Source organism: Heliangelus exortis, chromosome 20, assembly GCF_036169615.1.
Source record: "Heliangelus exortis chromosome 20, bHelExo1.hap1, whole genome shotgun sequence".
Lineage (NCBI taxonomy): Eukaryota > Metazoa > Chordata > Aves > Apodiformes > Trochilidae > Heliangelus > Heliangelus exortis.
Window position 1 is genome coordinate 9413233 of NC_092441.1, and position 17592 is coordinate 9430824.

A 17592-nucleotide genomic window follows, 5' to 3' on the forward strand; every position below is an offset into this window, starting at 1 on the left:
GAAAATGTGCTGCACTGCACTGTTCTTTTTTAGGCTAGTATGTGCTAAATTGGAGAATCTTACCACAAGTTTATGGTATTCTCCAAGCTGAGACTGGGTTTGATAAACAGTCATTTAGCAGATGCTTGCAGCCCTAGAAGGATATCTAATCTGAATTGGCTTCAGCAGGAGTGGTGGGGTGTGGAGGGAATAGAGGCTGCTTAGGAAAGGACAAGGGCAGCAAATACCAAGCATTTTTGTATACAACCTCTGGCTGGAATCCAGCTTGTAGCATTCCCTAGACAACTGGGGTTGAGATGATGTGAAGCATCTAGAGAGAAATGAAGGAGCTCTAAAGCAGCCTTGTAAATAGGAAAGGCAATCAGTGACTCTCCTGCAGTAGTCCAAATGATCTGTTATGCCTCTTCATTTGAGAAAATTAGCCAAGTGGTTAAGACAGCCTTTTAATTACAGGTCTTGACCGTAATTTGTAACTTGACTGTTAATTTGTAACTGGCAGAAGATCTACTTAGTTCTGTCTGAGAATATGCATCTCTTCTGTTCTTTGCAACTGTTGTTGGGGAAGGACAAAAGATCATTGTTGGGGCTCTGACTTATGCAGTCACTTTCTTCCACTAACAATTTAAGTGCATGCTTTCAAGTTTTGGTGCCTTCTCTAAGTGGCTGCTTTGTATGGATGAGAGAACTGCTGGCACAGCACCTGAGACTGCCAGGTGGGGAGGATTCCTGTGTCTTGTGAAATTGGGCACTGAGGAGAACTTGCAGAGGTGTCAAGGTGGAGGTGCTGCTTCTCCATTGTGGAAGGATCTTCTGCTTCTAGGTCAACCCCTCATTCTAGGAGGATCCTGCTGATCAGAAATGATAGAACTAGGGGAAGGTTAGAATGATCCAGACTCCTAGCATGGAAAATACTAGCTTTTGGTTGGTTAGTTTTTCAATAATTTAAATCCCAGAGACTGAAAATCTTCAATGATCAGTAATAGATGTAATGGGTTAGATGACACTACCTGTATCTGATCATCCCAGGTGCTTATCTTCATAAATATTGTTAGTTTGCAGCACATCCTCTGTACACAGGTAGCAAGATGAAGAAATGTCTTGCTTTGAATTTCAAACTTTCCTTGTACTCATGTTTCTGTGTCCTTCTGGCTCCTTAGAGTCATGGCTCCACACTCTGTACACCCTGCTAGCCCCTGACCTGCTGGAGAAATCAGTGGCAAGCTGGGTGGTGGTAGCAAGGTGCCAGTCCTTGCAATGAGGCTTCAGCAGGCAACTTTGAAACTAATTTGACTTCCCTAAAATCCAGGACCCCATCTGCCAATTCAGGAAGATGTGGTTTTGCCTTGTCCTGCCATACTGGGTGCTTTACCTATCACAAGAAGATGTGTAGATGCTTCAAACCTCTTTGATAAATAAAGCACCTGTTTCACTGCTGGTTTCCTTTAGAGCAGTGTTTCTCCTTAGCAGAGACAGGGCTCTAACCTGTTCATGCAATGATAACACCATTATAAATGGACTGTATGGGAAGAGCACCCTGCTCTCCTGGAAGAGAAGACCTCAGAGAAGAGGCCATCTGGAGGAGTCAGACGACTGCCTTCCAACCCTGGCTGTTGCCTTCTCATTTGGTGACCTTTGAGTCATCTCCCATGGTGTTTTGCCTGTTTTCTCCAGGGCATCTCTTCAGCAGAGATGCCTCTTACCTTCTGTGCAAGACTGGGGCTCAAGTTGCTCAGGGGAAAAAAAAATAAATAATCAGCAGGTTGAGAAGTCAGTCACTAATTTTTCCTAACCAAAGAGCAGCTGAGATGAATTTGCCTGAGGAGTAATTGCCTTTATTGAAAATAATACTAAAAAGTAGCTTTACATGCAATGAATTTTAAACGGTGTAAAAAAATCTAAAGTGCTCATGCTACCTAATTTTTCCTATTTTAAATGTGCTTGAAGGTGCTTCAAAGCAGAAGCTTTGCTACTCTAGGGAAAAGTGCTGTAACTCTAGATAAAGTATGAATTTACCAGTGACTGTCAGATTTTCTTTGCCCTGTCTCTGTGACTTAGGTTTTAAAGGAGAGATCCTTCAGTTAACTGGTGGAATAACCTTCTCTCAACTTGAGGCTCTTGTTGGAGGTGCTCTGTGACTTGGATGCTCTGTTTGCCATAGCTGATGGCTGGAGTTGAGGCAACATCTCAGTGGAGTCCCAGGAGGTTTTGTTTCTACTCGTGGTGGAACTGGGACTGAAATAAAGGAAATGAAATTATGACCCTGCTGAAGTCATTGGCAAAGCTGCCATTGACTGAAAAAAAAGCTAGGATCTCAGCCAAGGGTTCTAGTTGTTTAATTTATGGTAACATATTAATTGCATTAAAACAAGGTTTTGAAGAAGTTAATCTTTAGCTTTGTGATACCATCTCCATTCCATAAATACTGTGCACTGGGTTACTGAAAGTTTACCTTTTTTGGGCAGGTTGATAGAGGTAGAAGATTTTAATTTATTTTTGTAATTCATGTGTTTGCACTCCTGGGCAAGAACTAAAGTATGCAGATGTCATTATATCTATAAATGAAACAGACTTTATCCTAAAACTTCTAATTCTTTTATAGTATATGGCATCAGAGCTATCTAGCACACTATCCTGCAGGAAATACTTGGCATACTTCTAAGCTCCAGGGAGAGGAGAGAGGATGATAACATCCATTAGTGTTGTGTTTGAATGAGAACTTGCATAAAGACTTTCTAAAAATCCCACAATTAGATTTAAGGGCTTTTTAGCAAAAGGAATTCATTACAAGCTTTTGACCTCCCTGTGCTGTATGGAACTTTACTGGTATGCATGCCAGAAGAGCCTGGTGATTAGTATATTCTTCTCAAACTGTGTGCTGCCCTTTTAGAAAGCTGACATCTGGACTGTATTTATTCTCCTGTTTTCTTTTCTTCTATGGATGTGTCAGAGCAGATTTCCCTTTTTCAATATGTATTAAATTTTGTTTCTGTAATTTGACAGAAAAGATTATCTAGTTTTAAAGGCAGAGCTAATAATGTGTTCCCAAGCTCTGATGACAATAAGAACAAATTGTATTGTTTTAAAATGTAAATAATTTACTGTATTTATTTTCTTACTTCTCTTACCTGCTGGAATAGTTTTAGCATTAAGCATATTTTAATATGCATCTAGAAACAGGCAAGACTGCTTTTGTTATTGCTTATAGTAATGAATTATGTTAATGTAAACACTGCAGGTAAAGGGAAAGTAGAAGTATAGAGTACTTGGGAAGGAAGAATTGGCATTTGAGATCTTTTTTGCTGCTTATCAATCTCAGCATTTGTCTTGTATGTGATGATTCTGGGTTGGGAGGAAATGGGATTTTTCATTAAAAGTCAAAGTGTGTTGTTCCACTTGTCCCAGTCCCAAAGTACACCCAGTTTGTGTGTTGCATATTTGATAGTATCTTGGCAAAAGGAAACCCAGTTATCCATTAGCTAATTTCAGAGTAATCTTCTTTGTAACCAGCTCTTCAAGTAGTACCTTCCAAGGTTTTTCAGGCAATGACAAAGCTTGTGTAGTCAACAAGTGTCAAGGCAGCTACCCTATCTCTGGAAGCTTTTGAGGGATTGAATACACTGATTTCTAGTCTTTCATATCCTGGAATTATTTTCCAGTATTATTTGTGTTATTGTGAGGAAAAAAAAAAAAAGCAGAAAACTGATTTTGGAAAGGAGGAGGTAGCTGATGCCATCAATAAAACCAGATGCCTTGGTTAACCCTCCAGTGTCACCAGCCACAGTGTGGTCACTGAGGCTGTGATAAAGTTCCCACAGCTTCTCTGCAGGGTTATTTTGTTCAGTGTTTTCAGATAAATATTTTCCACCACAAAACCTGGAGGCTGATACTGTCAAACACAAGAGCTGTTTCATCTAGACCTTGTACCTTGTAGGCTTTGTGATGAGTTTGCTGAGGTTTCTCAGTCCTTGTCACTTCTTGCTCATGGATGAACAACCTGGTTTAGTGGGGTGGGGTTGGAACTGGATGGTCTTTAAGGTCCCAACCCAAACCAGTCTGGGATTCTATGGAGCAATGCACACCATGGCATCACTTAGCAAGTGCAGTTGTGCTCTGGGGTTTTTGTGATTTAAGAGGACTGGAAGGTAAGAAATGAAATTTGTTTATATTATAGAGGTCATTCTCTGAAGATCTGGGGTATCATCCTTTCTATATGATAACATTTTAGGTACTAAAATGTCTCATTTCTGCAGATTTTAAGTGCAGTGTGTCAGTAGGGATGCTTTTGAGCTGCTCAAGAAGTGCAGGTCCTGACTACCTGGGTAAATTCAGAGCAGTTCCAGAACTGGGATGTGCAGCCTGGGGGAGGAAGGTGTTTGTGAAGACTGCAACAGAAATCCTTAAATTCTCTTCCAGCCAATTAACATTTTCATTGCAAAAATATCTTACCTGAGAAATATACAAACACCCAAAATGTGTATTTGTCATTCTTACAAAGTCCTTGGCTTCCAGACTTTAATTTCTGAACAACTATTGAATGACAAGTACTTTCACTCTTTCCATGCAAATCTCTGTAATCAAATCTTTTTTAGCTCCACACACTTCATTCAGAATTGCTGCTGGCAGGTGCTGTCTCACTTGAAAGGGAATCTTTCTCCAGTATTTTGCTGCCATTGAATCATGGCTAAGTTAGACCTGGTAATCCCTTTGTGAGGATTTATCTGAACGCCAGACCTAGGTTTTGAAAGGAAAAAAGAGCTGTAGTAACATTATTTGTGATTACTCTGAACTTGGTCACATTTCCTGCCTACAACATCCCATATGTAAGCCTTGCAATAAATTCTGTTTAAACATGTTCTGCTTTTAAGTCTGCCTCTGCCTTAAAAATGAAATGTGCATGTGCTATCTTTATGGATCTGTGTACAGTATTCTGCACTAATAAATTATTTTCTTAATGAATTCCTGTAGCCCTATGGCCATAAATATAGTTTTTCAATAGCTAAGACTCCAAGGTGAGCAGTGTGAAGAATCTGGTTGTTTGAAATGTGTTTCACTGGACTTTGAAACTGGTTTCTGAAGTAACTGGGCATTTCCACCAACGTAGTAATTCTTAAAACCAGCTCATGGAATATGAAATATATTATAATGCTGTTAAATACAGAACTGTGTGTGTATATATATACATATCTTGTTGGTTTAAAAAGAAATAAACCAAATACGTAACTGCACCCTGGGAAATGCTGTCTGTGGCCCCATGGTGAAGGCAGAGGACAGGTCTATTTCTTTTTACTTAGGGTAACAAGGAATTCAGGCATATAGTCAAAAGCTTTTAATCAAACTAATGTTTCATATTGTATCAACACCTTAATGCTTAGGAGATCTTTAGGATGAAGAAAGTAGTTCAAACAAATACCTTGTAGTTCCCTGCAACACCAGTGCTTTGGGTTGGAGATGGTTAGTGTGCAGTGAAAGCCATAAATGGAATGAAATGGGGTTGCTGTAAAGAAGGGATTGGGAAATTGTTGAAAATTAATTTTGAGGAAAATGTCTGAAATGTTTTGCAGAGGTGAATCTGGTGCCGGGAAGACTGAAAACACTAAGAAGGTTATTCAGTACCTTGCTCATGTTGCTTCCTCCCATAAAGGAAGAAAGGACCATAATATTCCTGTAAGTTGGGATATTTTCTCATTTGTTTGTATCTTTTTTATCCTTTTTTTTTAAACTACCATCTTTCCATTGAAAAATCCAACTTTTTAAATTAAGTACAAGCTGGACTGCAATCCACATCACTGTGTTTCAACCAGTATTTTCTCTTTAGTGTAATAAGCACTGTGTGGCTGAAATAAGCAGTTAGATCAAAAGTCCCATTTAGTGTTGGCTGTTGTAACTTCTGTTGTGAAATTAAAGCATTTATGCTTTCTGCTGCAGTAAGCCCCAGTTTAAAAAAAAAAAAATAAATGTAATTCACTTGGGCAGCTCTTTGTGTGTTTAGTTCCCACTAGATGCAGTTTTCAGTCCTGTATCTGTTCTCTCAAAAATTAACTTGCAGATGGGAAATCCTATCAAGCTTATAACTGCTGTAGAGTGGCTGTATCTGCAGGTTGGCAGCTTATAAACAGTTCACTTCTTATATTGCAAAAAAAAAGCATATACATGTCAGTGAATCTTGGGTTTTTTGTTAACTTGTCACTGGCTGATTTATAGAAGAACTTTCTTCAGATTTACTGCCAGGCAACATTTGTACAGTTGTGGGTTTTTTGTTTTTTTTTTTTTTATGTTTTTTTTTTACCAATTTTTTGCTTTTAAGAATATGAATGAGTGAATACCTGTTGCTGCAAGCATTTGGATCTCTTTGCAGTGAAGTATTAATTCAGCTTTGCTACAAGCAAGTGGCTTGCTGGAACCAGTAGTGCATAATCCTTCTTTTCTCCACTAGTACCACAGGTGTCTCTGGTGGCTGGAAGCTTTAAAATGATAAAGTGACTTTGCAGCAACAATTTCTGTCATTTCTAGTGCATAACATTTACCATTAAGACATTCTTGGATGTTTCAAGGCTCACAGGAGATTTTTTTTTTTTTTTTACCAATCTGTGAATTAAAAAAAACAACCCAAGGACTTAAAGTAGAAGAGAAGGGAAGATTGCTTTGCAGGTAGATTTGGAGAAATCCAATTAGTATTAACAATGTTGCTGGATTGTCACACAGAAGAGACCAAAAATAAGTCTTTTTCAGTATTGATCTTGCAGTCAGAGTGTCTGCAGGTTGTGTCCACGTGGGTTACAGCCTTAGAAGGAGATTTATGATTGGAGTGTTGGCAGTTTTAGGTGGATGTGCAGGGCACTGGGTTGTGTGGTGGGAGATGTGTGGCTCTGGGGAATGCTAGTTTGAACATCATCCCTCAGAACTGGTTTTCTGTGTAGGTTTTGATGTATGAGTGTTGTTTGCTGTGTAGCCTTGAACCAAACAAAGCTGCTTTTTCTTTTTTCAATTTCTACAGGAATAAAATTGCCTACAGCTTTTTGTGGGAGAAGGGAATTATGCAGAGAAGGGAATTGTACATTATGAATCTAAATATACTGTTGAGAACTTGGAATACCTCAGATTGAGTCTTCAGGAAGCCTCTTGTCCAGCCTGCTTTCAAAATACCTCTTCCTTGTAAAGCTGTGTTTTAAAAATGTTGGGGGATGATGATTATGCAGCCTCTCTGCTAACCTGTTTCAGTGCTTAACAACTTGAAGCCCTGGTTTTGCTTGTTTAAAAAGTTCTTTATATTTGCTTGGCCTGCCTTGTGCTGTGTTTTGATGAGCACTTCATACCAGTACCTCTGCTAACAGAAGCATCCCTTGAGGTTTCTCTTAGTAACAATTCTCATGGCCACTTTCTGGGCTTGGAGGTTGATACAGGCTCAAAGGACTGTTCTCAAAGTCCATCTGGCTTCAAATGAAACAAGTTTCCCCCATTGTTTTTTATGTGGGTGCATAACCAGGATGAAATGAAGGCACAGAGAAGAAAGGGGACAGCTGGGGTTGAAAGTGTCAGTGAAGGATGAGTTGCCCTTTTTAATGCAGTGTCAGCTAATTCCATTTCCACCTCTGGCTGAAATGCAGTTTAATTTTCTGTCTACGAGTGTGATCAGATGGGATGGCAATGTTCATCTCAAAAGAATTGTGAGGGTGTTTACTGTAATCAGCTGCTTCATGAACCACGGTGAAGATGACAGAACCATTTTTACTCTTTTTAAAACGTACTTCAGGCACTGTAAAAAGAATAGGGAACTATCCTCAATACAAGTGTGATACTCTGATGGTGCATTTCACTCAATGCAGTGCCATAGAAAGCACTGAATTAAGCATATGTTTGTGGAAAATTCAGAATGCTATGGAACCCAGTTTTGAAAACACAGGCACTAAGTCTCCCTTGTGCTGTAACAGTTCATTTTTTATTTATATATTGCAAGTCAAGAATTTCTGACCTACACACCCACCACTCAGAAGTTAGGAAGTGTCACTGTTGGGTTTCTGTATGCAGCCCTAACTTGTTCCTCTTTACATATTCATTAGGAAACTCCAGAGAGCTGATGGTGGTCCACAGTACCCATCTGTACAACCTTGGCATTGTCCTGTGCACACAGATGATAAACAGACTGCTAGCCATGGAGTTTTTATCCATCCTGTTACAAATAGTTATCAGTGACATACATGTTACTGAGGCTCTTCTGAATGCTACATCCATTTTTCTTTTCTTTTATGAAGCAATTTGTACCCTGACGAGTGCTCATCTGCCCAACACTGCTCAGAAGGCTGGGGTTAGCTTTTCCTTTTCCTGACAGAGTGCTGTAATAGTGTTAGAAACACATGTAGCCCCAGTCTGATACCTCAGGCCAGGGCCAGGGGAGTTCATGCCATGCCCTGGATCTTCACCAGGTCCATTCTCCAGCAGCACCGGGCAAGGAGCATCCCCAAGGAGCTCTACCCTTGGGCATCCCCATCATGTGTGGCATTCAGCAGCTGGTCCAGGGGTTTTCTTTCCCAACAGCTACAGAGGAGTCCTGCACAGCCCTTGGCCTGTCATCTTCAGACAGCAGCCCTGTGGGAAATGGAAGCAATTGCAAGCAGAGAGGGTGGAATTTCAGAACAACCTTAATACAAGAATTTCCTCATTTTTATGTGTTTGAATCTGCAGCCATACTGTCTCATTTTCTGTTTAATCCCAAGGAATGTTGAAGATACTGCCTTGGGCAGTGTGCTGGAAAGTGTGGTTAAAATGTAGGAAGAGAAGCTTTAGTAATTGTAGAACTTGGCAGAGCCAGGTGAGACTAAGGCATTCCCTTATGTTAGGACTAGAGACAGAGCTTTGCAGAGCTGAGGACTGGAAGGGATGGAGGAGTTCTTGGCAGTGAGCTGTGGACACAGGCTCATCTAAAGACTGAGGGTGGGATGACAGGGAGCCCAGAGCCGTGTCTGTGGTCCTGGCTGAGCCTTAGAACTGACAGGTGAACAGACCTCGTTGGTCAGGCCCAAGGGAGAGGGGGTAGGAGGTACCTGCTATAAATAATTGAAAGCTTTAGCTGGCAAACTGAGCTCTGAAGAATTTGTGCTGGGAGTGTTAAAATTTTCCCAGTAAATCTGGAGATCTTATTTGCACCTGGGCCAGGCAAAGGAGACTCTCTCACTTGAGCTCTCAGTTAGTTTTCTGTTGGCTCAGAAGGTATGGGGAAAAGGATATTTAGAATAAAAGCACAAGAAGAGAAAAAGGACAGAGAACTGGTGAGTGTGGGGAGGAAGAGGCTGGTGTGTCTGGAGGGGCTTTTGAACAGATTAAGAAGGGTAGGGAGGAAAAGGAGACTTCTAAACCACTTAGCTTTGTGGCTTATCACTCCCATGTGTACTGTTAATGTATGTGGGTAGAACTACTTTATTACAGTTGAGAAGTGAGTCTTAATTCTGACTGATTCTGCTTTAGTTTACAAATTTTGTGGGTTTGGATGGGGAGGGAAGTCAGTGCAAAACAAAAATAAATATGAAATAAAATTGCATACACGGCTTTCCAAAAGGAAGGAATAGTGCTGGTTGTCACAGTGCTCAGAGGCTGCCATGAACTTGTAGTGTGGACATACCTAGACCCTGTTCCTGTTCAAACACATGGAATTAGCAGAAATTCTCAGTCACTGTAGTATCTTAAGTATTTATGGTCTATAAATTACTGCATCCATCCACCACTGCTGGGCCCACTTCCAGCCATCCTGGTAGTATGTGTCTCTGGTTCAGGTGAGCAGAAGTAGACTTTGGCTCACTTCCCCTCTACCTAAAGTTTTCCCACTCCAAACTCACTCTGTTTTCACTAAAATCTGGCTTTGGTGCTGGTGCTGTTTTAAGAGAATCACAGAATCATTTCAGTTGGAAAAAACCTTTAAGATCATTGAGTCCAACCATAACACAATTACTGGTACTTTCAGGTTAATGATTGCTTTCAGGGACTGCATTTGTCTTTGCAGCTGAAATACTAAATTGTTTGATCTGTTTTATTAATTTCAAAAGCAATGTAATTGGTTTTGAAGGACAGGATCTTGAGTACTCTCACTCAGACTGAAGCTCCCCTTAGTGCAGATTTCCCAGATGAGCTTTAAATGCCCTCATTTAAACACTGATGTTAAATATGGGTCTGATTATGCTCCGTTCTGTTGCTAAGTGAGGACACAAATGGACACCCGAGAGAGCAATTTATCTTGTCTAAAGATAAGCAACTAAAATGCCTCCTAGGCTCCTAGTTGTGCTTATCCTTCTCCAGTGATTACAGGAGTGGTAGTTTCATACTGAAACATCAAACCTTCTTCTAGATGCCAAAGTTATTTCCTGAGCAGGTATGATGCAGCTTTGCAAAATTCACATCGCTTTCCTGACTCCTTCAGACCCCTGTCAAAATTTATTCTGCACTAAGCCAGTGCTAGCTGTTGAAAATAATGGACACAAATGGAGTAAGCATGAATCTGGCTTGGTATTAAAACTGCTTGGTGTGCGTGTGTGTTTCACCACAGAATTTTCCCTCTAGGCTCTTTGATGTGAAGCTCAAGCTTATTAAACTTGCAGACTGAGCCAAGGCAATATATAATGGAAATGAAAATTTCTGCATTTCTGCAGAAACTACATAAAGTTGAATTTTGAGGGGGGTTTTATTTTACTTTATTATATTAATGTTCCATTTACCCTTCTTCCTGGCAACATTTGAAGGTCTTCTAGTTTATTAAGATTTTGTTGCTTCTCATCTGGATGGTCATTGCTGAAAGAAGGAAACGAAGCTTTAGTGCCTCTGTTGTAGGTTTGCATTTCCTAACTGCTTGAAGTACAGTGCAGAAACAAAATCTCAAACTCCTTAAGTATTGCTTTCCTCTTGGTTCTTTAATAACCTCTCTGATTTTTGAAGAACACTGATCACTTTAGCCATACAAACCCACCTTGCAGTGACTAAGACGGCAGGGAAAGTTACTTGGTGGTGTGGAATTATTTTGTGTTTGGCATAACAGTAGAAAGCAGTGCACAATGAATTAAACTGTTGCCCTTTTCTTGCTGCTCAAGGTCCATCTGCCATCTTTTGTTTTATTTGGAATTAGTCCTTTTCATAAACACAGGTTTTAGTGTTTTGTGCATGCAATGACAAGCGAATAAGGTCTCTTTGAAAAGTAATTTAAAAGAGTTTCTATGAAGTGAGTACATAGTTAAACTAAACCTACTGACATTAATAATTTGGGATGTAACTTGCAGCTGGAATGCCTGCTTGCTAACTTATGCATTTGTTTGTTTGCAATGAACAGCCCGAATCACCTAAACCCGTGAAACATCAGGCAAGTGTTTTTCTTTCTGCTTTCAAAGTTATGTAGGCAAAGTGATATATATTCTTCTATTTCCTGTCAATCTGTATTTATAATGTGGGATGTCTTGTACAGGTATACAGCTAATAGGAAACTTTTAAAATAGTTGTGGCTTTGAGAGAGTGGACTAATGACCAGCTTACAGGTTTGTCAGCATTACAAAGCATTTCTGACCACTTTAAGGTGTTGTTACCCTGTCTTGAAGCAAAAGGGTTCACCCTCTCTCTAGCTGACCTCCTCTAGTATATATTGTGTGTTTAGTTAACATGCTGCTGAGAGAATGAATAACACTTTTTTTTAATATTAAAGTACAAAATAAGAGATTAATGGAAGCTACCAAGTTCTTTTGATTAACATACTGGTTTGGCTGAATACATTTGTAGCTTCTAAGGTAACCTGATGAAGACTTTGATTTCAGGTGTAGGAGGCTTGGTGTAACCAATTGTCTTCTGAATTCAAGTGTTTCCCCTGACTCTCTAGGATAAGTGGTTTGGGTGGCATGCTATCTGTTTGGCTGTTTCTGCCTGAATTAATGCTGGAGCTTCAGCTGCTCTTACTGCTCAGGGTGGCAGGAGCTGCCATGCAGATAATGCTGCCTGTTCCCTGCTGCCTTCATCCCTCTCTTCCCTTGGGCAGCAGGAGTTGGGCTGTTCTGTGCCACCATCCTGTACCAGAGCAGGAATTGCAGGATCCTTGGTGCTATTGAGTGTCTTTGTCAAGAAACATAAAGAGGAGGGTTAGGAGAAGGTTGAGGGTAAGACTGTGGAAAGAGAGAAAAAGTTTCTGCCACGTGTTATGGAAGATAAATGCTCCACTCTATAATCTGAGATGGTAAGTGATGCATTTTTGTCCTGGGCACAAGCTTTGAAATAAAAAGCTTTGCAACAGCTCCATGTGGTGTAACCAAGGCTTAGTAGCTGAAGAAGTTACCATGGGTTAGTTTAGCTGGTTGTATTCTTCCTCACATTATTCTGAAAGCTGACTGGAAGTGCAACTTAAACTCTAGTGGGAAGGAAAATAATAAAAGCAACTTCAAGTTAGGTCTGGTGTATTGGAAGCAAAAATAAATCAACATGGACATCTGTGTTGCCTTTTGCTGGTGTGTGGTGACTGTGACCCATCGTGCCTCTGAGCCCAAGGTCTCATTTTCAGAAGTTACAGACATTCTTGGTATTTAACCTAATCCTCCCTCCTTGCAAACCTCAGTTAATTCTAAAGGTTTTTATGAAAATATTTCTCTGTTCCAAAAATAGATGGAACAGTGTTTAGCTGAGCCCTCCTTTTGCTTAGAGTTAGCATGTCAATAAACTGCTTGTTGGCAAATATTTCAAATGTATCAATGGAAACGTGCTAAGCCAGTGGTGTTGATGTTGCATAAACCTTGATTGTTAACATTTCTGCTTCAATGTCATTCTGTACTACAGAGTGGATCCCTGTTGTATGTGAGTAGTGTGTAGTTTGCCCTGCCTCACCCGGGCTTCACAACAAACCAAACCACTGGGATGCTGGTTATTCTGAAACTGAGACAATAACCTGTCTTTATTTCAGTATTGTGCCCTGCATGAAATTCTGCATGACCTTCACTTTCTCCACCCCACTTCCATACTGCTTTTTCCAAACCCTCTTCAGAGGCCTGTGTGGGAGCTGGGCCTCGTAGACCGAATTTATGCTCTTTCCAAAACACTTCTGAGAAAGAGAATGGGTTTTTGGGTTTGACTGCAAAGCAGTCCATCTCAAAATGAGAGCTACTAAACCAGAAGCTGTTTATAACACAGTATTAGAGTTCTGCTGGTTCCCAGTGGTGGCTACGATGAGTCTGGTCTGGGGTGCAAACCGCAGGGACCGTGCCCGCTCTGCTCCTCGTGTTTTTCACCCGCACCCGAGGGCCCCGCTGCACGTTTTCTTCAGATCCTCTGAGGTGATGATAAAGATGAGCTGCTGTGAACTTCTTGAAAATCTCTAGTGAAATGATTTCCTCATGCCTTGCAGAAGCTCCTCTGCACGGAACCAAATCCAGGTTGTGGGAACACTTGTAAAGCACGGGCACCGTGTGCCGGCAGTGAGATGATCCCAGAGGTGTTTTGTGGAGGAGGCAAATGTTGAAGTCAGTGTCCTCTCTTTTCCAGAATAGCTAGGATTTGAAATGTAAGCTGTGACAAGCTTTTGCTATTTTTAATATAGGTAAAATGTGGTTTATTTCAAGCTGTGTGCACCATGGTAAGCAAGCCTCTTCTTTTTACCATTGGTGTCTTAGCAGGAGCTGACAGCGTTGTTGGGAGAAGAGGATGGGAGGAATGGTGTGAGCAAATGCTTTCCCACTACCCGATGTGTTTACATTGGAAAGTTTTAGAATATACATCAGACATGCATATTGTGGTTATAACAGAGAGAGAGTTTTATTCCAATTGTGGAAATTATTTTGTTGGTTTAGAAGTGCTCCTGAGAACTGTAATGTTGGCAGACCTTAACACACGATGTGTAGGCACTGTGGCCAGAGCAGTGTTTAGTGTGTTCTTGGCTAAGACACACTTTTTTTTGGTTGTTCTTCTTTAGTTAGTTCAGAATTCAGAGAATATGTGGTCTCAAAGGGAATATATTTGGAAGTAAATGATTTCTGAGCAGATAACTTGGGGTTACATTAAAGAATGAGCCGCCATTAGTTTCCAGGAGGACTTGAAATATATTTCAATGTACAAATAAAAGCCTCTTTTAGGTGCTAACTAGTGAAATTTAAAAATTCTTATGTATGCGTTGACCTCCTGTGGAAGCCTTAAGAGACTTTAAATCTCAGTCTGGGGCCTTTATTCATCTATGCTATAAATAATTGGAAAAAGCAGGTTTATGAACGTCATTTTTTTCAGACTACATTCCAGACAGCTTCACTTTATTTTTCTTCTTCTTTTTTTATTTTTATTTTTTTTAATTTTTAAAATTTTTCTAAACCATCCTTCAGAGTAGGAAGATGATACCATATTTTCCTATATACATATGTTTTCTGGGCTCATGGAAGCAGCACAGACCTCTTCAAGGACAGCAATTGTAAAAGCTGTTGTGCAGTTTCCTTGCTGTAGAAATCAAAGTACTTATCTTAATTGGCTTGAGCTGGAAGAAATGTTTTAAAACAAGGCATAAACCATACTGAGCAATGTTGGCAATTTGAAAATCTTTGTATCTGGTGTTGCTCAGTTCCCACTATGCCATTCTGACATGTTTCTCAGGTGCATTCATGGTCAGACATGGCAATGATATAAGTGTCTGGCTGGCTGAAAGTGAGGATTGCACTGATTTGAAAGTAAGCTTGAAAACAGGAATTCCAACTAGCTATACTGTCAAATCACTAAGCAGGAGGTTTTGGAATGATCTTGCATTAAAATCTAAACCAATTAAATTACTTTTTCTTCTCAAACATTCAAAGTCTGCGCCTAATTTCGTTAGCCCTAATTGTCAGTTTTCTTTTCCATGTTCAATGATTTTCAACATCCATTATGTCCTACTTGGTCTCTACTCTGTGTGTGTGTTTTTAAATTTTTTTTATTTTTTATTTTTTAAAAAAACCTCAAACAACAACCCCCTCCCAAACCACATTCTTCACTGGGTGGAGGAGACTATCAGCACATTTAGAAGTGAGGGGAAATAGGATAATTCCCTTTAGAATGTGGCATCATCTCTACAACCTGAGAAAAATGACTGCCAGGGAGAAGCAGAACATAGGAACCCCTGATGAGCTCTGCACTGTGCTCATGTCTGTCTGTTTTTCTCTTTGTGTGGTTTTTAGGGGGAACTGGAACGTCAGCTTCTTCAGGCGAATCCCATTCTGGAATCCTTTGGCAATGCAAAGACAGTGAAAAATGACAACTCCTCTCGCTTTGTGAGTTACTCCTCCTTCTCTTTTTAGAGCCTGTAAACCTGGAATACTGTTTATGGAGAAATTACCTTTCAGGAATTTCTCTAATAATTATCTGAAGCTTCCCCAAATTCAGGTTGTCTCACGGTGCCTTCTTTGTTGTGTTGGGGTCTCTGAAGATTCACCCTCACTGATTCTTGCTGAAACTTGCTTTACTTTTAGCCAGTTTAAGTTCAACCATTGAATTGACAGTAGTGCTCACGATTTTACAAATAAAACTATGCCTTAGGGCATAAACTGTGTCCTGTGTGCTGAACTACTGTAAAGTATAAATAAGTATAGCATTAACATGGAATTTGGCTAAATATGTTGCCTTCTTGTCAATAGCTATAGCTTTATCAGTTGGTTGGTTTTGAGAGAACATCCTAAATTTAAAAAAAAAACAGAACATGCACATAAAAAGCCTCTCTAAGTTTCTCCATCCCTCTATCTGATGGAATTACTGAAGGAAAGTGAAGACAGTATGGCAAATTCAGGGTGTTGGGCACTCTTGTAGAGGCTTGATGTTGTTGAGTCCTTCTGTTCACATACTGTTTTGGTGGCAGATAACCACTTTTGATGTGTTCCATTGTTTTAAAAATAGGAGTGGAACTCGGGGTGAATGGAACTCTACCACTTCTTAAAACTTCTTCCCTTTGAAGGAAAATAAAAGCCGTCTCCTGTTTCAGGGGAAAGATGTTTTTAGTATGACTTTAAAACTGTAGGAGACATGAGATCTTTTTTTCTTGTGAGAACAAACCTAACATGTCCAGAACAAATGAAAGATTTCTTGGCCACGTCGATGTTTCAGCAGTTGCTTGGATTTGTAATGTATGAACTCTACTCCAGTGATAAGGACTCTGGAAAACTGTATGACTAAATCCTTTTGCCTTTTCAGTCACAAAGTGAGGGGGGAGTACTGTAGAAATTCAACTTTGATTTTATAGCCACGTTATTTAATATTCCTTGATAGTTCGTATATGTTGGGCATAGGATTTATCCTATCAACAGGTTTCACTGCACAGTAATTCTGCTTTGTTACACGTCTTGAATCCATCAAAGATGGTACTAATTTAATGACCATACTTTTTTCCTAAAAGATGTTAGCATCTGGTTTGTATTATATAAAGTCTGCATTGCCATCATGAACATAATCACTCAGATGGCTCCAGCTCTATTTTTATAAAGGAGCAAGTATAATGCACTCCAGATGGTGTCATCTCATGCAGAAAAAATAATCTTTAGTAAGAACCTCTTTAAAACCTGACTTAAATATATATCCTCCCACAAAGTGAAAAGTGCTGTTGTTCAGCCCATACAGGCTTGACATTCTTCACCATGAAACATCAGGATGCCAGCCTGCTCCCTGCTTGCTGATAATACCAGAGAGGACTGAAATAAAGCTAACATCACAGCATTTTTTTTCCCCACTTTTCTTCTACCAAAAGCAGTGTTCTCTTGTATTTCAGGAAGTAAGGTCTCTAGTTTGCAGTGGACACAGGAGAGTGGGCTTGCAGGGTTCATATTGCAGAGTTAAATTCCTCCTCCTGATATGGTTTTTATGAACCATGTGCTTAGTGCTCTAATGACAGTGTAAGCAGAATTCAGGTGGCCACCACTGCAACCTTAACTGAGAAATTAAAGATTTTGTGGCAAGATTTGACAATCCTAGCTAAAAGGATGTATTAGTATTTTGCTTTTAAGATTAACTGAGTAAGTGACCTCTCCAGTATAGACTGAAGTGATGGCTGAACTTTGAAGCAAAGAGCCTGGGGGCCCCTCTTCTAACGTGTCAGCTTGTTTAATGACTGTATTTCCTCTCAATTAATTTTGTTCGTGGAGCTGGTAACTTGACAGCAGAAATTAGATGACTTTTAAGGGTTAAACAGAGGAAAGTGGTTCTAAATTAAATCAGCAAAAGCTGCTGACTAGACCTTATGTCATGCTTTGTGTTTGCTTTGCTTTCACATGAAACATGGCAAATTCAAGCCCCATCATTCTAAGGGGGCTCTATGGTACCTGTTCTGAGTAAGAAGCTGTAATTCTTGACATGCTAGTGAGGATATGTGTTATGTCTAGCCTGTTGGCTGAATTTCAGTGAAATGTCAACTCACTCTGAGACAATTATAAATACAGCTTTCTGGAATTGTTACTGAGCAAAAAGTATAAATGCTTCAGTTACAGGCTGAGCTTAGAGTGCTTATTTCTTTGTAGTCAGAAATCTGAGTTCAGGTGCAGGTGCTGTTCCTTGGCACAATCCTTTTAGTGCCACTAGCTTTCTAACCAAAGCACAGATTAAGCAGTAGGGAGTAACAATTAAAGGCAGTTTAAAGTATTCCACCAGTTT

The 17592-nt window shown here is 40.0% G+C and overlaps 2 protein-coding genes across 8 annotated transcripts in view; one reads left to right on the forward strand and one right to left on the reverse strand.

The window, feature by feature from the left end:
- Positions 1-17592, reverse strand: part of LOC139805752 (uncharacterized) — a 335505-nt gene that overhangs the window by 134183 nt on the left and 183730 nt on the right. The gene's annotated exons all lie outside the window — the stretch shown is intronic.
- MYH10 (myosin heavy chain 10) overlaps positions 1-17592 on the forward strand; it is a 100494-nt gene that overhangs the window by 39683 nt on the left and 43219 nt on the right. The window contains exons 1-3 of one of the 2 annotated variants that reach the window (XM_071764490.1): positions 2480-2823; positions 5562-5664; positions 15138-15230. Coding sequence is in view for 1 of the 2 variants with exons in the window: in XM_071764489.1 (XP_071620590.1) it covers positions 5562-5664; positions 15138-15230 (196 nt within the window). In the remaining variant the exon portion in view is untranslated. Of the gene's footprint in view, positions 1-2479; positions 2824-5561; positions 5665-15137; positions 15231-17592 lie in introns of those variants that run through there. The other variant, XM_071764489.1, reaches the window with a different exon arrangement.